General features: G+C 55.5%; 1 protein-coding gene across 6 annotated transcripts in view; it reads right to left on the bottom strand.

The window, feature by feature from the left end:
• DAAM2 (dishevelled associated activator of morphogenesis 2) overlaps window positions 1-22,860 on the bottom strand; it is a 125,300-nt gene that overhangs the window by 31,454 nt on the left and 70,986 nt on the right. For all 6 annotated transcript variants that reach the window (XM_066359492.1, XM_066359486.1, XM_066359488.1 and 3 more), the window contains exons 3-11: window positions 21,347-21,436; window positions 18,432-18,506; window positions 17,913-18,007; window positions 13,929-14,262; window positions 12,996-13,106; window positions 11,384-11,487; window positions 9,939-10,005; window positions 8,758-8,875; window positions 990-1,128 (exon numbers count right to left, since the gene is read on the bottom strand). In XM_066359492.1, coding sequence (XP_066215589.1) covers window positions 990-1,128; window positions 8,758-8,875; window positions 9,939-10,005; window positions 11,384-11,487; window positions 12,996-13,106; window positions 13,929-14,262; window positions 17,913-18,007; window positions 18,432-18,506; window positions 21,347-21,436 — 1,133 coding nt within the window. The remainder of the gene's footprint in view (window positions 1-989; window positions 1,129-8,757; window positions 8,876-9,938; window positions 10,006-11,383; window positions 11,488-12,995; window positions 13,107-13,928; window positions 14,263-17,912; window positions 18,008-18,431; window positions 18,507-21,346; window positions 21,437-22,860) is intronic.

Below are 22,860 nucleotides of genomic sequence, written 5' to 3' on the forward strand. Positions count from 1 at the left end.
TGCTGGCCAGTGTGAAGAATTGGTAGAAAATGAAAATAAAGCTACATTTCGGTCTTTACTAGCGGTACGTGTCCAACATACCAGTCCACATTTCCACGACGTCCACCCTGACTATTTGCACAAATGAAGAGAGTAGCTGAATAGGTTAAAAATCTTTTTCTGCTTGGCTTTGGAACGCAACACAATGAATCACTGAGAGCCAATTTATCTCCTCCAGGGTGACTGGCTCAGACTTAAGCTGAAAGATAAGTAAAACTTTAAAATTAAAACTCGGTGTGTCAACATAAGGTCTGAATGTTAATGGACATGACTTGGTTCTCTGGGTTTCTCTGTAGCCAGGGTCAGTCAAAGACGCTGTCAGAAGACCTTAGGCTGTGACATGTCCAACTGGCTCGTGGCTAAACGGTCATGCTCTATATCAGCCTTCGGCAAACTTTCTCTAAAGGGACACTTAGGTATTTTAGGTGTTATATGCTACCTACGGTCTTTGTGTATAATCTTGTGTTTGTTTTTCAGAACTCTTTTCAAATGTGAAGATTATTCTTCGCTCACGGACCACATAAACAAGCTGGGGAAGCGGCCCGCAGACCACAGTTTGCTCACTCCTCCTCCACACCGAAAGGTTTAAATTCCGCCTCTATCCACTCCGTGCAATGGATCATTGCGAGTTGAGCAACCCCCTCTAAACCTGTGCTGTCCAATAACAGTCATAGCCGTATGTCATGTGGCTATTTGGTTAAAAGGAAACACCATTTAAAATTCAGTTCCTCCGCCACACCAGCCACATGTCAAGTGCTCAGCAGCAGTGCAGATGTGAAGTCTTTACACTATCTCCAAGAGTTCTTTTGGATGGTGTCGCCCAAGGCCAGTCTGGAGGTGTCTGGTGTATGTGTGTGGGGGGGGGGGGGAGCTGAGCTTTCCCTGGTGAGACCCGAACCGGAGGGAGACGGAAGGAGGAGGAAGACAGGTGGGGGCTGGCCACGGCTCACATGTTCACGATGTTCTTGACGCTGAAGTTCTCCAGGGGAGCCAGGTCGGGGTCCCCGCCCCTCTCATCCTGGAGGACGATCTGCTGGAGGATGCGGTCCAGGAGCTGCCACTGCTGGACGTAGCCGCCGTGCCGCTTGTCTGAGGGACAACAGACATGTCTTTCCTGAGCCCTGGGGCCCCCGGGAGCCTTGCCCTGGAGTCACTGCCCGGGCCCAGGCTGGTGAGAGGTGCCCTCCCCTCCCACGGCAGGCTCCCAGCCCGATGGGGAGGCAGTGCCGTTGCCGAGGGTGGAGAATCACAAACCCAGGTATTTCCCGATTACCGGTGACCGACCCTCTATGAATGTGTCAGCCCTCTCGACAGACGTCTCTACTCCCTGCAAGGCTTCCTGGCTGCCTTTCTTCCCCGTTTTCCCTGTTAGCACCTGAGCATCCTATCCTTGGGAATGTTAATTGCTTTCTACGTTATCTTTTAAAAAGCACCTTTAAGAAAAGTAAATCTGCTCTCAAATACTACACACTGAATAATAAAGTCTCCAGGGAAATTTCTTTATTTAAAGGCAGGGGCTTTAGGATTAGCTATGCTATTGTTCTCCAGAGGAAGATGAAGGGAAACTAATTACAGGCAAGCACAGAGGGGGAGTCAGACCGGCTGGAGAAGGGGTCATGGAATCCGGGAGGATGGTTTTGGTGAAGGTGCCCCTGGTTATGAAGGCAGAGGCATTGTGTGCTGTGCCTGATCTTACACGGTCCCCCTCACATCCCCTCTAATTACAACCCGGCTGGGCCCAGACCTGGCTTTGCCCCTGACAGCCACAAACTTCTTCCTGTTCAGTGGTTTGTGATCCCCGATCCTTTGTTTCTAGTGACCACCAAGGGAGGTCAACCAGCGTGACCCTGACCGTGAAGTCAAGCCATTAAAGCCCACAAGGTGGAAGGTCACGTCCGCAGAGCCCCGTTCGGAAGCGGAGAGACAGACCCCTCCGCATTGCCCTGGAAGGCCAGGCACAGGAACCCGTGGGAGCGGAAGTCAGTCTCCCAGGAATTTCCCGCGTCTTCCACGAAGACCTGGCCTGGCTTTCAGAGCACTGAGGTTCCTCCTGGTCCCGGCCACTGTGTCGGTGTCCTCTCCTGCCCCGCGCTGGCACAGGTAACGCAAAGCGGCACCATTTCCCCTTAGCCCTCACCCAGGAAAGCAGGGTGAAGCCAGACACGGGCTCCCAGACATGCAGCACGTTTCATCTGAGGCCGTGACCCCAGGGAAACAAGCCTTCCCACCTCTGGAAAGACCCGCCCGGGCGGAGGCTCAGCCACTGCAGACCGGAGACAACAACGCACACTCCGCGGGTCCCTCTGAGGTCAGAGGCAGGACCTCGCGTCACACCTGGCCCGGGGCTGGCGCATAGTAAACCGTGGTGTCACCCTCACCCCCATCGCCACCTCTACAGAGAGCCTGTCACCCTCACCCCCATCGCCCCCTCTACAGAGAGCCTGTCACCCTCACCCCATCGCCCCCTCTACAGAGAGCCTGTCACCCTCACCCCCCTCGTCCCCTCTACAGAGAGCCTGTCACCCTCACCCCCATCGCCCCCTCTACAGAGAGCCTGTCACCCTCACCCCCATCGCCCCCTCTACAGAGAGCCTGTCACCCTCACCCCCATCACCCCCTCTACAGAGAGCCTGTCACCCTCACCCCCATCGCCCCCTCTACAGAGAGCCTGTCACTCTCACCCCCATCGCCCCCTCTACAGAGAGCCTGTCACCCTCACCCCCATCGCCCCCTCTACAGAGAGCCTGTCACCCTCACCCCCATCGCCCCCTCTACAGAGAGCCTGTCACCCTCACCCCCATCGCCCCCTCTACAGAGAGCCTGTCACCCTCACCCCCATCGCCCCCTCTACAGAGAGCCTGTCACCCTCACCCCCATCGCCCCCTCTACAGAGAGCCTGTCACCCTCACCCCCATCCCCCCATCGCCCCCTCTACAGAGAGCCTGTCACCCTCACCCCCATCCCCCCATCACCCCCTCTACAGAGAGCCTGTCACCCTCACCCCCATCGCCCCCTCTACAGAGAGCCTGTCACCCTCACCCCCATCGCCCCCTCTACAGAGAGCCTGTCACCCTCACCCCCAGCCTGTCACCCTCACCCCCATCGTCCCCTCTACAGAGAGCCTGTCACCCTACAGAGAGCCTGTCACCCTCACCCCCATCGCCCCCTCTACAGAGAGCCTGTCACCCTCACCCCCATCACCCCCTCTACAGAGAGCCTGTCACCCTCACCCCCATCGCCCCCTCTACAGCCTGTCACCCTCACCCCCATCGCCCCCTCTACAGCCTGTCACCCTCACCCCCATCGCCCCCTCTACAGAGAGCCTGTCACCCTCACCCCCATCGCCACCCCCATCGCCCCCTCTACAGAGAGCCTGTCACCCTCACCCCCATCGCCCCCTCTACAGAGAGCCTGTCACCCTCACCCCCATCGCTCCCTCTACAGAGAGCCTGTCACCCTCACCCCCAGCCTGTCACCCTCACCCCCATCGTCCCCTCTACAGAGAGCCTGTCACCCTACAGAGAGCCTGTCACCCTCACCCCCATCGCCCCCTCTACAGAGAGCCTGTCACCCTCACCCCCATCACCCCCTCTACAGAGAGCCTGTCACCCTCACCCCCATCGCCCCCTCTACAGCCTGTCACCCTCACCCCCATCGCCACCTCTACAGAGAGCCTGTCACCCTCACCCCCAGCCTGTCACCCTCACCCCCATCGCCCCCTCTACAGAGAGCCTGTCACCCTACAGAGAGCCTGTCACCCTCACTCCCATCGCCACCTCTACAGAGAGCCTGTCACCCTCACCCCCATCGCCCCCTCTACAGAGAGCCTGTCACCCTCACCCCCATCGCCCCCTCTACAGAGAGCCTGTCACCCTACAGAGAGCCTGTCACCCTCACCCCCATCGCCACCTCTACAGAGAGCCTGTCACCCTCACCCCCATCGCCCCCTCTACAGAGAGCCTGTCACCCTACAGAGAGCCTGTCACCCTCACCCCCATCGCCCCCTCTACAGAGAGCCTGTCACTCTCACCCCCATCGCCCCCTCTACAGAGAGCCTGTCACCCTCACCCCCATCGCCCCCTCTACAGAGAGCCTGTCACCCTCACCCCCATCGCCCCCTCTACAGAGAGCCTGTCACCCTCACCCCCATCGCCCCCTCTACAGAGAGCCTGTCACCCTCACCCCCATCGCCCCCTCTACAGAGAGCCTGTCACCCTCACCCCCATCGCCCCCTCTACAGATAGCCTGTCACCCTCACCCCCATCGCCCCCTCTACAGAAAGCCTGTCACCCTCACCCCCATCGCCCCCTCTACAGAGAGCCTGTCACCCTCACCCCCATCGCCCCCTCTACAGAGAGCCTGTCACCCTCACCCCCATCGCCCCCTCTACAGAGAGCCTGTCACCCTCACCCCCATCGCCCCCTCTACAGAGAGCCTGTCACCCTCACCCCCATCGCCCCCTCTACAGAGAGCCTGTCACCCTCACCCCCATCCCCCCATCGCCCCCTCTACAGAGAGCCTGTCACCCTCACCCCCATCCCCCCATCACCCCCTCTACAGAGAGCCTGTCACCCTCACCCCCATCGCCCCCTCTACAGAGAGCCTGTCACCCTCACCCCCATCGCCCCCTCTACAGAGAGCCTGTCACCCTCACCCCCATCGCCCCCTCTACAGAGAGCCTGTCACCCTCACCCCCATCGCCCCCTCTACAGAGAGCCTGTCACCCTCACCCCCATCGCCCCCTCTACAGAGAGCCTGTCACCCTCACCCCCATCACCCCCTCTACAGAGAGCCTGTCACCCTCACCCCCATCGCCCCCTCTACAGCCTGTCACCCTCACCCCCATCGCCCCCTCTACAGCCTGTCACCCTCACCCCCATCGTCCCCTCTACAGAGAGCCTGTCACCCTCACCCCCAGCCTGTCACCCTCACCCCCATCGCCACCTCTACAGAGAGCCTGTCACCCTCACCCCCAGCCTGTCACCCTCACCCCCATCGCCCCCTCTACAGAGAGCCTGTCACCCTACAGAGAGCCTGTCACCCTCACCCCCATCGCCACCTCTACAGAGAGCCTGTCACCCTCACCCCCATCGCCCCCTCTACAGAGAGCCTGTCACCCTCACCCCCATCGCCCCCTCTACAGAGAGCCTGTCACCCTACAGAGAGCCTGTCACCCTCACCCCCATCGCCACCTCTACAGAGAGCCTGTCACCCTCACCCCCATCGCCCCCTCTACAGAGAGCCTGTCACCCTACAGAGAGCCTGTCACCCTCACCCCCATCGCCCCCTCTACAGAGAGCCTGTCACCCTCACCCCCATCACCCCCTCTACAGAGAGCCTGTCACCCTCACCCCCATCGCCCCCTCTACAGCCTGTCACCCTCACCCCCATCGCCCCCTCTACAGCCTGTCACCCTCACCCCCATCGCCACCTCTACAGAGAGCCTGTCACCCTCACCCCCAGCCTGTCACCCTCACCCCCATCGCCCCCTCTACAGAGAGCCTGTCACCCTCACCCCCATCGCCCCCTCTACAGAGAGCCTGTCACCCTCACCCCCATCCCCCCATCGCCCCCTCTACAGAGAGCCTGTCACCCTCACCCCCATCGCCCCCTCTACAGAGAGCCTGTCACCCTCACCCCCATCGCCCCCTCTACAGAGAGCCTGTCACCCTCACCCCCATCGCCCCCTCTACAGAGAGCCTGTCACCCTCACCCCCATCGCCCCCTCTACAGAGAGCCTGTCACCCTCACCCCCATCGCCCCCTCTACAGAGAGCCTGTCACCCTCACCCCCATCGCCCCCTCTACAGAGAGCCTGTCACCCTCACCCCCATCGCCCCCTCTACAGAGAGCCTGTCACCCTCACCCCCATCGCCCCCTCTACAGAGAGCCTGTCACCCTCACCCCCATCGCCCCCTCTACAGAGAGCCTGTCACCCTCACCCCCATCCCCCCATCGCCCCCTCTACAGAGAGCCTGTCACCCTCACCCCCATCCCCCCATCACCCCCTCTACAGAGAGCCTGTCACCCTCACCCCCATCGCCCCCTCTACAGAGAGCCTGTCACCCTCACCCCCATCGCCCCCTCTACAGAGAGCCTGTCACCCTCACCCCCATCGCCCCCTCTACAGAGAGCCTGTCACCCTCACCCCCATCGCCCCCTCTACAGAGAGCCTGTCACCCTCACCCCCATCGCCCCCTCTACAGAGAGCCTGTCACCCTCACCCCCATCGCCCCCTCTACAGCCTGTCACCCTCACCCCCATCGCCCCCTCTACAGCCTGTCACCCTCACCCCCATCGCCCCCTCTACAGAGAGCCTGTCACCCTCACCCCCAGCCTGTCACCCTCACCCCCATCGCCACCTCTACAGAGAGCCTGTCACCCTCACCCCCATCGCCCCCTCTACAGAGAGCCTGTCACCCTACAGAGAGCCTGTCACCCTCACCCCCATCGCCACCTCTACAGAGAGCCTGTCACCCTCACCCCCATCGCCCCCTCTACAGAGAGCCTGTCACCCTCACCCCCATCGCCCCCTCTACAGAGAGCCTGTCACCCTACAGAGAGCCTGTCACCCTCACCCCCATCGCCACCTCTACAGAGAGCCTGTCACCCTCACCCCCATCGCCCCCTCTACAGAGAGCCTGTCACCCTACAGAGAGCCTGTCACCCTCACCCCCATCGCCCCCTCTACAGAGAGCCTGTCACCCTCACCCCCATCGCCCCCTCTACAGAGAGCCTGTCACCCTCACCCCCATCGCCCCCTCTACAGAGAGCCTGTCACCCTCACCCCCATCGCCCCCTCTACAGAGAGCCTGTCACCCTCACCCCCATCGCCCCCTCTACAGAGAGCCTGTCACCCTCACCCCCATCGCCCCCTCTACAGAGAGCCTGTCACCCTCACCCCCATCCCCCCATCGCCCCCTCTACAGAGAGCCTGTCACCCTCACCCCCATCCCCCCATCACCCCCTCTACAGAGAGCCTGTCACCCTCACCCCCATCGCCCCCTCTACAGAGAGCCTGTCACCCTCACCCCCATCGCCCCCTCTACAGAGAGCCTGTCACCCTCACCCCCATCGCCCCCTCTACAGAGAGCCTGTCACCCTCACCCCCATCGCCCCCTCTACAGAGAGCCTGTCACCCTCACCCCCATCGCCCCCTCTACAGAGAGCCTGTCACCCTCACCCCCATCACCCCCTCTACAGAGAGCCTGTCACCCTCACCCCCATCGCCCCCTCTACAGCCTGTCACCCTCACCCCCATCGCCCCCTCTACAGCCTGTCACCCTCACCCCCATCGCCCCCTCTACAGAGAGCCTGTCACCCTCACCCCCAGCCTGTCACCCTCACCCCCATCGCCACCTCTACAGAGAGCCTGTCACCCTCACCCCCAGCCTGTCACCCTCACCCCCATCGCCCCCTCTACAGAGAGCCTGTCACCCTACAGAGAGCCTGTCACCCTCACCCCCATCGCCACCTCTACAGAGAGCCTGTCACCCTCACCCCCATCGCCCCCTCTACAGAGAGCCTGTCACCCTCACCCCCATCGCCCCCTCTACAGAGAGCCTGTCACCCTACAGAGAGCCTGTCACCCTCACCCCCATCGCCACCTCTACAGAGAGCCTGTCACCCTCACCCCCATCGCCCCCTCTACAGAGAGCCTGTCACCCTACAGAGAGCCTGTCACCCTCACCCCCATCGCCCCCTCTACAGAGAGCCTGTCACTCTCACCCCCATCGCCCCCTCTACAGAGAGCCTGTCACTCTCACCCCCATCGCCCCCTCTACAGAGAGCCTGTCACCCTCACCCCCATCGCCCCCTCTACAGAGAGCCTGTCACCCTCACCCCCATCGCCCCCTCTACAGAGAGCCTGTCACCCTCACCCCCATCGCCCCCTCTACAGAGAGCCTGTCACTCTCACCCCCATCGCCCCCTCTACAGAGAGCCTGTCGAGGTGGACCATGATTTTGCAAATGTTCTATGTATTTTGTGAAGAGCTTAAATACCAAATGGCTGAAGCTCACTTCGAACTGCAGGTGGGGGTGGCCATCAGTAATTCTGTGTAAGGGACGCAGCCACCAGGCTCACCCGGAGCTAAAGAGCTGACATTGGTAAAGGAGGTAGGGACAAGGGTGTGAGGTCGGAGGCAGCAGGGACGAACGACATGGAGAAACTGTTTTTCTTAAAGGCCCGCATATTCCACCTCTGTGCTGGTCCCCAAACACAAAACTTCTTTCTGGAACTCTCCGAGAGGCCCGATCGCTCCCCTGTCAGAGCTGTTTGGTTCTGCAGTGGTCACGCTACTGCTCGCTGGGCTGGGAGGCTGCCACTGCTCAGGGCCGAGTCCCAGCGGCTCCCCAAGGTGACAGTGGGAGTCCTGGCCTCAGGGAGCGAGGGAAGAGCAGGGACCTGAGTCCTGCCCGGCCTCCTCGGGAGCAAGTGGGGCGGGAGACGTGGTGAGATTCTCCCACCCAGGAGGCCCTGGCGCCTGCCACCAGCTGCCCCAGGCCAAGTCCCAGCAGCTCCCCAAGGTGACAGTGGGAGTCCTGGCCTCAGGGAGCGAGGGAAGAGCAGGGGCCTGAGTCCTGCCCGGCGTCCTCGGGAGCAAGTGGGGCGGGAGACGTGGGGAGAGTCCCCCACCCAGGAGGCCCTGACGCCTGCCACCAGCTGCCCAGGCCGAGGCTCAGGCCGCCCGAGGGCGCGGTGGGCGTGGGCTACTCACAGGGCATCTGCAGGCAGTGGTGCAGGACGGACAGCAGGCAGGGGTAGGCCTCCGTGTGCTTCAGCTTCCTGTGGATCAGCTCGAACATCTGGGAGGCGCTCTTGGTGTCGATGTGGACCTGGGGGTGCAGAGGGAGCGGTGACCGGGGAGGGGAAGGCAGAGGAGGAGGAGCAGAGGGAGAGAAGCCCCTGCCCACCCACTGAGCCCGTCCCCCAGAACAGCCTACCTCCCCCTGCCTCTAGCGCCGGCTGTAAAGGAAGGGGGAGATGTGCTAACGCCATAAACCGGGGTCGCCACCCCCGCACTACTGGCATCTTGGCATGGAGACTCTGCTGTGGGGGCTGTCCTGCTCATTGCCGGGCGTCAGGCAGCGTCCCTGGCCTCTGTCCATCACACAGTGGTGTCATCCTCCTCACACTAGTTGTGACAACTTAAAAATGTCTCAGGACACTGTAAATGTCCCCGGGGCAGGCGGGAGTTGGGGCAGCAAAGTGCCCCTGGTTGAGAACCACTAATTCAGACCAACAGAAGAAAGCTGGGACAGAGATGACTCAAGAAGCATGTGACACAGGGGTCCACATCCTGGTCAAAGCCCAGACGCGCTCCGCAGCTGTGTGGGGGCAGCCGCTTGTCCCTCGTACCCCAACGCCGTGTCTGCAAACCCGGGGCTTGGGGAGAACACGCTGAGAAGGTCTTGGTGACTGAGCCACCACACAAAGGTTGGTTTCTATTTGGGCGGGGATTTTACAGAATAATTTTTAAGCGGCAGGAGTTGTGTGTTTTCAGGGTTACTAGGGCTAAAAAGAAAATCTGATTCTCTTTGCTAAGCATGGTCTTAGGGATGGGGAGAGGTGAGTCAGGAAATTGCTAAAAGTTGGGAGAAAGGAGTCCAGTGGAGGCATTTCAGACTACCTATGAGTAAGAAAGCACTGTCTCTCTTTCCTCTGGGGGTTATGACCCCCTAGGGGGTAAATACCCCACCAGGTAAGACCCACCAGGTGAGGCCCACCTGAGGCACTATACTGCCAGGCCTACAGAAACAGGACCCGGCCATGGGGGGCCCAGCAGGGGACCCAACCAACACTAGACCCTACACAGGGCAGGAACTAAAGAAATGAAATGGCTGGGGGTGGCCTGGGACCCCCCCCCCCGCAGTCACCTCACCCTGGCGGCTGCCTCACCATGTCAAACCTCCTGGCCAGTTCCAGGTCGTCCTCATTCCGGACCATCTCGAAGAAGTCTAAATGCCTGGACACAGTGGGAGTACAGAGAGTGTGGACAATAGCATCAGGACCTCCTTGAGAGTTACAGCCCCTTCAAGCCCCCGCCCCCACCAGCTAAGCCAGAAGACTTCCTTCAGGTGAGGCCAATGCCAAACCAGAAAGAAGCCAGCTGTCGGTCGGCCAGCACGGCCGCCTTTGTGGAGTCCATGCCCCTCCCTGAGGGAGGCCAACCCCGGGCCTTCTCGGTGTCGGGACATTTGCGGTTGGACCACCCTCGGCTGGGACAGGCTAACCCAGGGGTAGGCAACCTTTTTATACCTACCACCCACTTTTGTATCTGTTAGTAGCAAAACTTTCTAACCGCCCACCAGTTCCACAGCAATGGTGATTTATAAAGTACGGAAGTCACTTTACTTTATAAAATTTATAAAGCAGAGATACAGCAAGTTAAAGCATATAATAATAATTACTTATCAAGTACTTTATGTCGGATTTTCACTAAGTTTGGCAGAATAAATCTTTATAAAACAACTCACTGTAGTTAAAGCTATCTTTTTATTTATACTTCGGTTGCTCTGCTACCACCCACCCTGAAAGCTGGAGCGCCCCCTAGTGGGCGGTAGGGACCAGGTTGACTACCACTGGGCTAACCTGCCAGGCGCAGGAGGTTCGGCAGTACCTCTGGCCTCCACTCGCTAGATGTCAGCAGCAGCCCCCACCTTGAGTTGTGACAACCAAAAATGTCTCCAGGCATTGCCAAATGTCCGCTTGGGGTGCAGGTAAAATCCCACCCAGTCATGAACTTCTGTCCCACACACACTTTTACCGTTTTCTACGCCAGCCCTCCCCACTCCCCCTGGGATTCAGCCTCTCCCTAAGACTCAGTGGAATAAAATATCCTGGACCAATGGGACAGAAGCACAGGGGCTACTGGGGACACCTGGGAATGTAACGGTGCCCTTGATCAACACGGGCCTTTATGGTTTGTCTTCTTAGTGGGGCATTTGTGCTGAGCAGAAGTGCACCATGGGACATTTAGCAACCAATACCGCTAGTGCTCCAGCAGGCAGTGTGAACACTGGGCAACACTACCACGTGCTTCCAAATGCCCCCTGGGGACAGTACTACCATGGCTGAGGACCACAGGGTCCACGTGTCCATAACATCAGAGACGAGACAGCAGGTCAGCACAGAGGACAGGTAGGGACATAGGTAAGACATGGGACAAGGGGGTGGGGAGCTACCCCTCCCCCCACAATACACCACACAACTGACTGTGCATTGATGCCGGGAATGGCAGGTGGTCTCCAGAGGGAATGGCAGCCTCCATGGAGGTGGTGACCACTAGCCAGCAGAGCACTGCCCCCAGAGGCCTGCCGTCGGGACGGGGGCCTGGGTCTTACTTGTCCAGGATGGCATTCTCGTGCCGCCGGAGCTTGTCGATCACGGGCTGTATCCCCAGCATCAGGAACTCGTACCGCAGGTGCAGGCGGAACTCCAGGTTGTCCTGGGGGGCAGCAAGGAAGGGCCCCGCTCACTGGCTGGTCTCGATTTCCACAAGAGTCCCCGGAGGACCCTCACTGCCACTCCAGTCATTGTCCCCCCACAACTGCAGCAAGCTCCGCTGGAACCGCTTCAAGACCCAGAGTCCCAGGAAAGGGTGGGAGGAGACATTTTATTTTCTTAATTTACTCCTTTTTAGGTCTCCTGCTTCATCTCCTTTGAGCCTCTTACCGGTGTTCTCATAGCTTTTGGCATCAAAAAGCAGTGATACAGAGCACAAGCTTTGGAATCAGACAGATCTTGGTTCAAATCCCTGCTCTGCCACTTATACTAGTTCTGTGATTTTGGGAAAGGCTTAGTTTCCTCGTCTGTAAAATGGGCATGTGACTTAGCTGCAAGAACGATGTCGGTAAAAATCACCTGGTGAGTTATGGGTACCAACTAATCAGATGAGATGTCAGCCATAAATAGCTAGTACTGACAAAGGTGTCATCAGCATCTTGGGGACAGATTATTCCCCTAATCCACCTCACCCAACTCAAGTCATCAGGATTGGATAAAAAAAAAGAGAAGAAAAAATAAAAGGAACAAAAAAAAAAAGAGGGAAATGCAAAGACTATTAAAATGACCTTGACTGGGACATCTGATTACCTTAGAATTTGGAAAGTTCATTTGCTCTTCAAATTCTTCTTAAATTGTTGCTATTTTTATGGTCTGAAATTCTATTCTGACCCCAAAGGAAAGAAATAAAAAAATCCCACCTCCTAACAGAAGGTGCTAGAAAAGCATGACCAGCCCACTCCAGAAACCTGCCCAGAAGCAGGTCTTTAGAAAGCTCTAGAAAGAAGGACTAACACCAGGGGTCCCCAAACTTTTTACACAGGGGGCCAGTTCACTGTCCCTCAGACCATTGGAGGGCCGGACTATAAAAAAAACTATGAACAAATCCCTATGCACACTGCAGATATCTTATTTTAAAGTAAAAAAACAAAACGGGAACAAATACAATATTTAAAATAAAGAACGAGTAAATTTAAATCAACAAACTGACCAGTATTTCAATGGTACCTATGCTCCTCTCACTGACCACCAATGAAAGAGGTGCCCCTTCCAGAAGTGCGGCGGGGGCCGGATAAATGGCCTCAGGGGGCCGCATGCGGCCCGCGGGCCGTAGTTTGGGGACCCCTGACTAACACGTTTCCTCCTCCTGTACGTGATGTCCCCACCCTGAGCCAGCGTCAGCCAGCCAAGACCGGGGTTTGTCCACGACACACATAATGCAGGATGCTGCTGCCCAGGAACCCCTCATGACAGTGACGTCACGACGGGCCCTTCGTTCTCAGTGTCAGGAGGAGGAGGCAGGGGTGACGAAGGCAATCTGAACTCAACGGCAGTGGTGGCAGCCACGCGGCCGGGTGACGTGGCCCTTCCCCCGCGGTTTCCCCAGGAGGCCCTTGCACACTCTACCCCGGGTCCCGAGGCTCAGGCCCAGCCAGGGCAAAGGCGCCTCACCTCCCCGGCGCCAGCGTTGAGCACGGCGTTGATGAAGGACATGATGGCGGTCTTTAGGTTCACCTCATCCCGGTACCGGCCCAAACTGCGGTCCAGCTCGTTCAGCAGTGTCTGGGTGAAAAGGCAGGACAGGAGAGGAGAGGGGGGCTCAGGACCCCAAAGGCGCAGCCTCTGAGACTTCGTTCCTGACGTCGCACTTACCCAGAATGCCCCATCCGTGCTCTCTCCGCAGTCTACAGGCTCATCTGGGACCTGCGCTGCGGCCTCCTCCGAGAAGCCCCCTCTGCTGCCCACCCCCCAGTCTCAGCCCCGCCGTCCTCCCTCTCCGCCCAGCCTTCGGGGCTTAAACACTGCTCCCGCACCTCCCGCTCTTTACAGCCTGTGGGTACGTGCTGCCAGCTCCTTGGCAGCGTGGGCACTGCCTTGTCTCCCTTCTGTATCTTCTGCAAGGGGGCAGAGGCCACCTTTTGCACAGAGCAGCTACTTCAACATGTTTGACAGATGACAGAACAAGTAGCCTATAGTAGTGGATAAACCACAGAGCCTGTAAGGACAGTTCACGTCTATCGAGACTTATTCTGGGCCAAGACATCTTCTACCTATGGTCTACCTCGTCGGCACGTTTCTGGGGCGGGTCAGGGAGCCCAGAAAGAACAGCACAGCCTGAGCTCCCAGTGCCCGCAGCAGGCAGGGACCCAGCGTACAGCCTAAAATCCTAACCCCAACCATTGCATTCAGTTCAACAGTTCTTCACCGAGTCCCGACACTGAGCCAGGCGCTGGGTTCAGAGAGGCAGAGCCACTGAAAACTGAGGGAAACCCATATCCCCGCCTCAGGGAACCCATGTTCTAGCAAGAAGACCATTGTCCCAGCCAAACCCATCTCTCTTAAGGCCCCTCCTGCCTTTGCACCAGCCCCGCGTGGGGCCCTCACCTGGAAGCGGGTCCGCTCAGCTGCGTACACCTGGTAGTGCAGCATGGCCTGCAGCACCTTCTTGTGGCCGCCCGGCACGAGGCACACGGCGCCCAGGATCTCCAGCACGGCCACCTTGGTCTTGCTGTTCTCGGTGCGCAGGCTCTGGGCGATGGTGCTGATGGCCTCGGGCTGCGCCAGCACGTGAGCCCGCCCCTGAGAGTTGTTCATCAGAGCCTTGATGCAGCCGATGAGGGAGGTGTGGATGCGGCTCTCGCAGGTGGTGTGGTCCATGCTCCGGAGGAAGTTCAGCAGACAGGTCAAGCCATCCAGCTCGATGAAGCGCGTCACAAACCTGCCCAGGCCAGAGCCGTTAGCACAGCAGGCGTCCTGCGCTTGCATAGTATTCTGCAGAACTATTTGCAAGTAGTTATCCCACTACCTGCGCACCAGTGTGTCTCACCTACAGTAACCACTCGGTTCATTTATAGAGTGTTTCTAAAGCACTGAAATCTCTATCATCCTCACAGGGGACTCATATCTTATCTGAATTTTATATTTTATTTATTTTTCTTTTTTATTACATTTATTGGGGTGACATTGGTTAATAGAATAGGTTTCTAATTTGCATTTTTTTAGGTGAGAGGAGAGGAGATAGTGAGGCAGACTCCCACATGTGCCCCAACCAGGATCCACCCGGTAATCCCATCTGAAGTTGATGCTCAAGTACTGAGCTATTTTTAGTGCCTGAGGCTGACCCCTTGGACCAACCAAGCTATTCTCAGTGCCCGGGGCCATGCTCAAACCAATGAAGCCACTGGCTGTGAGAGGAGAAGAGGGAGAGACGGGGGGTGGAGAAGCAGATGGTCACTTCTATCTGCCCTGACCAGGAATCGAACCTGGGGTGTCCATTCACAGAGCTGATGCTCTATCCATTCAGCCACCAGGCCAGGGCCAAATTTGCTTTTAAATACTATGCATTTACACATCATTGTTTATCAGTTGTATAGCGATGGTGCTGTATATGTGAAGGTGATCATGATAATTATTACAATAATTATTGCAGCTCTTAAACCTGAAAAGTCATCTCCTAGGAGGATGGGAATTTAGAGGATTACAGTCAGACAACAAGGAAGACTTCTGACCATGAGTGGGGGTAGGGGTGGGGGTGCATCGGAGTCACTGACTCAAAGGACCAAGGCACTCCTCAAGGGATCCTTATGAAAACAGCTGAGTCATCTTGAATGTCAGCAGAAAACATTAAAATCCATTTAATGGATGGCCCTTCACCTGGAGTCCACGTTCCCTTTAAAGGATCAATTGCCAGCATTCAGGGATCCATGAACTTGCATGGATTAATAAAGTTATACAGGCACACCTCATTTTATTGCACGTGGCTTGACTATACTTCACAGATACTGCAAAAAGTAATTACAGCTTGCTGAAAGCCCAGATGATGCTTAGCCCTTTTCAGCAATACAATATTTTTTAAGGGGCATACATTGCTTTTTAGACATAATGCTAATGCACACTTAATGGATTACAGTATGGTGTAAACATAACCTTTATGTGCACTGGCAAACCAAAAATATTCGCGTGACTCACTTCATTGTGGTAGTCACTTTGTTGTGGTGGTCTGTAACCGCAACCCCCAATATCTCCAAGGTATGTATGCCTGTACCTTCATATTTCATAACCTTTCACTGAAACTTAGCATTTCCTTCATATAAATGTAGGCAATAAATGACAGTGGTATTCGAAGAATCTTTAACTGACTTTATCACCCAAAATAATCACAGTGATTTTCACATCAAATTACACTTGTTGCCAGTATCTCAAGATATCATTTACACTCATCAGCACTTCAAAATTATGATGGCTGCTAGTTCCTGCTACTTAAGGCACATTTATTGCTGTCTCACTAATTTTTAATATTTGGTAACAGTATTTCAATTTAATTGGTTTATTTTTAATCCTACCTCATTTTATCTATTTTATTTTACTATTTTTAAAAATTCTGAAGCAGTCAGCAGGTTTCATTTGGGTGCTAGAGTCATCTGTGGCACGCGCGCATGCACACTCACACACACACACACACACACACACACACTCATACACACACGCTTAGAACCCTTGATTCAGTAGAACAATAACTGATGACCTGAGGAATGTCCTAGATGAATCTGAAGGACCCACTACATCAGGGGTCCCCAAACTTTTTACACAGTGGGCCAGTTCACTGTCCCTCAGACCATTGGAGGGCTGGACTATAAAAAAAACTATGAACAAATTCCTATGCACACTGCACATATCTTATTTTAAAGTAAAAAAACAAAACGGGAACAAATACAATATTTAAAATAGAGAACAAGTAAATTTAAATCAACAAACTGACCAATATTTCAATGGGAACTATGCTCCTCTCACTGACCACCAAGGTGCCCCTTCCAGAAGTGCGGCGGGGGCCGGATAAATGGCCTAAGGGGGCCGCATGTGTCCCGCAGGTCGTAGTTTGGGGACCCCTGCACTACATAGAATTAATATGTTTGCTTTCAAGAGTATTTGGGTGTATTTCTATCTCATATAGATAGGCATAGAAAAAATAAAGTTTGCTCTCAAATGAAGTTATTAAAATAGGTATTACTCACATTGTTACATACTTTCCTGTACTCTACAAAACTTCCACCACGACTATGTGTATGTAACTTGTCATCAGAAGTATCTCAAGGCAAGGACAAATCAGTCGAAGTGGGAGATAAATGTGGCCACCTCCCCCCTAAACCCCTCTGTTCCCTGGTCCCTCATCCTTCCTGCACTCCCTTCCCATGCCAGACCCCCCCCCCAAACTGGGAAACAAGTGGATATGAAGGAGCTCCATTCTCCTTGGGGCTCTGTTTCCAGTCTGCTGGGGTAGGGAGCTCAGCCCGGACAGCACATGCACACGCACACGCACACGCGCACACGCGCACACACACACACACACACACAGAGACCAGAGTGCTGGTAAAAGTTAACAGACTGGCTCCCTGGAGAAAGGAATGAAAGGCCTGATTGCAGTGTTTGCCAACTGCCGTGGTATAAATACTCCCAGCGTAACCATTTTCAAGCAACATTAATGTGATATCACTGAACGTGGCGTTGGGAAGAGATGTACCATTTAAAGTATTTTCACCATGCATATACAACAGGTACAAACTCAAGAGCATATGTAATAGTGAAGATTACACATAACAGTAAAATCTAACTAGGTAATTAGGGAGTGATAAGTTTCAAGTACTTGATTCTTTGTTTTTGTCATAATTTATATAACCATAAATATATATTTACATTTTAATCACATCTATTTATAACAACCAGTTTGCAAAACTGTTGAAAATTTAACAGATGGCTCTCACAAGGTGGGTACGAGCCAGTTCCCAGACATAAGAAGAACCCGTGGCTCTTGTCCCCTCTTTGGACCCTTGCACTATGTGGCCCAGGAAATGGGGGGGTTTCTTCCCCAGCCTTGGAGGCATCCACCCCCTTTTTCTTGCCTTTCTTTTTATTGCTTTTGCTCTGGTGGTAAAATCTCATCCATGGACACCACATCTCCCCCTAGTGGCTGGAGTATTTCTCATCCACACTCAGGAGAAATGGTCCTTCTCAGAGCTCTTTCTCATAAGCCTTGCACTTGGACGGACAGCCCACTTCCTTCCTGTTCTATTCTCCCAAGAAAAACAAGCACCTCACCTCACTTTCCCTTTAGATAGCTCGTAGGGACCTGAGGTTTATTCCATTCTCCTATGTTCCCCTCCCCTGCTGTCCCCCTGACAGCCTCCCACCTCCTCAGAGAGAGGGGGCGTGGGAGCCGGAATGAAGTAGAGTCTAGGGGGCCCCTGGGGAGTGGAGTCGGCCAAGGGGCCCCAATGGGAACAGAGCACGGGGTCTGACGCTTCAGGAAGGTGAGGGGACCACGGGGTGAAGGGCGGTGGGAGGCAGGTGGCGGGAGGGAGAACAGTGCCCCACCTCATGGGCTGCGTCCGGAGCGCTGTCTTCAGGTCTTCCACGACCTGGTTCCGCATCTCCGTCTCCTCCTCGTCGAAGGCGTACAGGCTCTGCATCTGAGGTCGGTGGGGCGCGGGGTGGAGTCGCGCGGGGCTGCCGCCTCCCAGCCCCCACCCCAGCCCCGGTGTGAGCGGCCACCCTCCTCTGGGCAGGGTGAGGCCTCGGGGAATGGGTGACTGGGACGGAGTGTCAGACTCTGAGTGGGGCTCTGGTTCTGGCCCCAGGCCTCACACCGCTCATTTGTAAAATGGGGAGAATTATTGGCCCAGCCATCATCCCACGCCCGCGTGATGTACAAATGGTTAAGACGTACTGAAATGGTTGGGGGACTCTACAGTCACACAGGGAAGGCGGGGATGATGACATCTGGGGTCAGATCCCCAGTGAGTGGGTATGGGGTGCAGGGAAAGACGACAGAGGCTCCCTCTCCCGCATGGCCTCTCGAGGTGGGCCCGGGGCGGGAGAGCAGCGGCCACTCACCGCCGCCATGGAGTTGATGCGGTCAATGTAATAGTCCGGCCAGCTGGTCGCCATCTTGTTGGGGTCCTCCTGCTCCTGGGATAAGAAAAACTGTAAGGACCAAACTGCAAGGCAGGCCCACGGCCTGAGATCCTCGGCTTCGGTCCAAGGACAGGCGTTCCTCAGCCTGCCCCGATGGGGAGACATCCAGGAAGTGACCCAACCCCAGGCTTCCATTTCTTCCTTGGTAAAACGTGGATAATAAACACTGAATCTCATGGCCAGCTAATGGCAGGGGCAGAAACCATGCAGCTATATATACATTTTCAATGAACAATATGTACAATGAAAAATAAACTCACTTGTCCCTATTACTTGTTTTTCTGATTCTATTTAACAACATATAATTTCATATCTGTTGAAGCTAATAAAAATTTGTGCTGCTATTTTATACATAGGTTTTCAAGTTTTATTTTTCTGAAACTATCATTTTCATTGTATTTTACAAAAGCAGTTGGTTTGTGACGATTTGGAAATTTAAAAACTTGGTCTTTCTCCCAGATAGTTTGAGAAGCACTAATGTAAAGCACGTGGTGCAGCTCCTGGCATGTAGCAGGTGCTCATTAAATAGGAACTCTACCAAAAGAGGGAAAGAGAAACGCTCTCTTTGGGTTTCGGAAAGACTCAGGAGAGGTCTGTGTAGCAACACTGAGTAGCCTTCTGACCCAGATGTCAGGTCCGAGAAATAGCCTCAATCCCTCCCCACGTGTGGGCAAGAGAGGTGGGAGTTGTATAAACATTGATGTTGACTGAAAACCCAGCCCTCTCCCTCGGCCAAAGGCTCGGCTCTGGGCATTACACAGACCCCGCTCCTTCCTGTCCCCGTCTCTGTCCCTGTCCCTGCCCCATGTGGACATTCCTCCACCTCATCTGCTCTCTGCCAGTCTCCTGCTTCCAGATCAGCGTGAAAACTCAGCTCCTCCACAGCCTGTCTGCCAGCCAGTCCGGGTTTTGCCCTGAACCCCTCAGCTCTATCCACTCAGGCTTCACGATTTGGTTTTCATGAAATCCAAATTTTAGACCAGTGGGGACGCTGCCTTGACTGGGTCTGTGTGATGTTATGTGACTCTGCGTGTTAAATCTCCATGCCTGAGCCCCCCACCCCCAAGTCTATCTTCTATCTTGGAGCAGGGGGAGTCACAGAACCACAAACAAATGCATCATCAAACACACAGTCCCCTGCCTGTGCTGGCTCATCCTCTGTCCACTCGATATGCATTTAGCGAGCACCTACTACATGTCAGTCACCACTGTACTGAGTCCTGAAAGTACTGGACACAAAGGCATAATCTCTGCCTTCCATAGCGTCAGAGGCACAGTGAAGAGCACTCTATGGGAGAACTGTCCACCGCGGGCCATGGGGACCTCGGGGCATGTAACACGTGAGGCTCTTGAGGGGGTGAGATGGTAGGGGGCGGGGCCGAGTTAGCAAAGATAACTACTGAAGCTAAGGGAGGCGGAGAGGGCCTTACTGACAGAGGAAGCACACCCCGCGGGAAGAGTAGAAGTATGCAAGTGATGGGGAATTACAGACGATTTGACTTGGGAGAAAGAGAAGTCCTTACACTTTCATATATTTATTTTTATTTTTTTAGCTGTTTGTATAAGAGATCAACTTACAGTAACTCAATTTGGAAAGTGGGAGGGGGAATCATGAGACACAGTTAATTATTCCTGAAATTAATTTTCTCATTCCTCCCACCTTTCCTCCCACGACTTGAATTGTTTTTAAGAGCTGCTGTCCTGACAATGAGACTCCTAGACACAGAACGCAGCGCTCTGCAGGTGCTTAATCCATGTGCACTGAGCACACCAGACAGTGACTTATAGTGTATGCAGGCCATACAACTCGTCACAGGTCCTCAGACTCCAGCTGGCCGGGGTTCAAGCAACGGTGCAGTCACCTGCCAGAAGTGGCCCGTGACTTTGGGGGGGGGGGTCCCTTGCCTCTCTAGGGTTGTTTTGCCCCATATGTAGAATAAAAGACTAAATGGAATGGTTTCTCAATTCCTTCCAGCTCTAAAATGGCATCTGATGCTAATCCTCCAATTGTACAAAGTCTGACCCTCTCAGTACGGAGCTCGGATGGGACAGATACCAGCGGAGGGATCGCCGGGTCCTAACTCCCAAACACCTACACTCTGAAGCCAGCACAACAGGCTGCAAGTCTGAAAAACTGAGAGTGCAGGGGAGAGGAGGGAGGAGGGTCAGGGAAAGAAACATGGGATGAGAGAGACGGACAGGCTTACATCAGGGACAAGAGACACAGAGACAGAGAAAGGCAGAGACGGAAGAAACGCAGAGGGGAGGCGAGAACATTCAATTAAGCCCTGAAGGAGGAGGCCAAGCATCCCTTTCTAGGGAGGGCCAGCCAGGGGTCAGGAGCTGACGACATCTTTTAATGAACTAGAGGGGAGGGAGGAAAGGGGCGGGAGAATGGAGACTGACGTGTCACCCTGCAGTGTGACCCTAATACCGTGCTGCCTCGTGAAGCCAAGCCTGGCAGAAGGCAGGTGCTACGGATCCAGAGACGGCCAAGCCCCACCCCTCCCAAACCGAGGCCTGGCCCAGGCTGTGGCCCAGGGTGGCAGGGCCTCCAGGCTCTGGTTTAGGCACCGAAGGGAGTCCAGATTTGTCATCTCCTGACCTACCTAACCCAGCACCCCTCCTGGAACCCCGCAGGCACCTGCTTAAAGGGTTACTTCCCTGAGCGCAAGTTCCACGGGAACAGGGTATTTTTGTGTGTGTATCCTGACTTATTCACTGTCTTTCCTCCCCAATCCAGAAGCAGCGTGCTGGTGTGTGATAAATACAGCAAGCGCGCCCTGGGCCGCGGGCCCTGGGGCGGCGGCAGTGCCAGGGGTCAGGGACGGTACCTTCTTCTTGCTGCAGTAGATCTGCCATTTCTTCTCAGGGGGCAGAGCAAACACAGCCTCCCGGTTTTTGTCGGTGAGATCCAGTTCATCCTGCAAAGACAGCAAGAAAAGTGTCTGGGATCCAGAGGTGAGTATTCAGCCCTCCGGGAAATTACAAGTCCCCTGAACTTACTACTCAGCCTTCCGTCTTCCTCCCAGAGAGGGTCACAGGTAGGACAGGGCGATTCTTCCTCTGCTGGAAACACAGCCCACCCCCCGGCTCCCACCGCAGCCTGAGCCGCTGCCGTCCACACCTGCCCGGATCGTCCACCCCACCCTGTCCGGCAAATCCGCGCTCCTCCTGCACGCCTTCTCCATCAATGCTTTGCTAGCCCTTAGTCCTCCTAGCCTGGGTTCTTGGTTTCCTTCCCATGTCGTTCTTAAGCTCCTCAACACTGTAAGTCAAGGCCAGACAAAGAAAGGAACCATTCTTCAGATCCAGCCTTTGTCCCTTTTTTCTGAAAGTCTCCCGGACCTTCCAATCTCTCCTCCAGAAATTCTCAGGCTCCCCTAACTCCAGCATGGGTCCCGGCACAGGCTGCGGGGAGCTGGTGAGGACCAGAAGGCGGAGCGGCTCTCGGGGCAGGAAGGGCTCTCCAGGCCCAGGGAGGCGCTGACCTGCTTCCCGGGGAGGTGACCCTGTCAGAGGCAGCCCCGCCCGCAGGCAGGCGCCAACCTCGAGACAAGACTGCGCATGCGCAAGGCCTGGGCTCCGGCAGCCTGCATCGTCTTTTTTGAGCAGAACCAAGAAGTTTTTGACCTCATCAAATTTGGAGTAGCTCTGTGGGTGGTTTGGGATGGCTTTATAGGTTTGGCTGTGCTGGTGGTCCCTTAAAAGCTCTCGTCTTGAAGATCCTTTGCCTGTGATTCATGGGCAATGCTCAGCCTCATCCGAGAAATAGTTCATGGGCCATGGGGCACACACACTATGTTCTTCAGCTGAATCACCGAGAGGTTTTTCAAATCAAAAGCAAAACTCTTATTAAGATAAAGCACAGCATTACTAACCTTTTCATTTTCAAAAACGGAAAACAGTGAAAGTAACGTCCAGAGTATAAGGGTGAAACATTCCGATGCCTGTACTCTTTCCCCATACTTTATTATTATTATTATTATTAGGTGAGAGGCAGGGAGGCAGAGACAGACTGCCCTCCCTGGCCACCCACCCGGTGGACCCGATCTGATGCCCAAGCTCAAAGCCAGCCTCCTGCAGCAAGCCTTCCACAGCCTCCCCGGGGGGAGAACACCTCTTCCTTCCTTCCCACCCGGTGGACCCGATCTGATGCCCAAGCTCAAAGCCAGCCTCCTGCAGCAAGCCTTCCACAGCCTCCCGGGGGGAGAACGCCTCTTCCTTCCTTCCCACCCGGTGGACCCGATCTGATGCCCAAGCTCAAAGCCAGCCTCCTGCAGCAAGCCTTCCACACCCTCCCCGGGGGGAGAACACCTCTTCCTTCCTTCCCACCCGGTGGACCCGA

This window comes from Saccopteryx leptura, chromosome 1 (assembly GCF_036850995.1).
Source record: "Saccopteryx leptura isolate mSacLep1 chromosome 1, mSacLep1_pri_phased_curated, whole genome shotgun sequence".
NCBI lineage: Eukaryota > Metazoa > Chordata > Mammalia > Chiroptera > Emballonuridae > Saccopteryx > Saccopteryx leptura.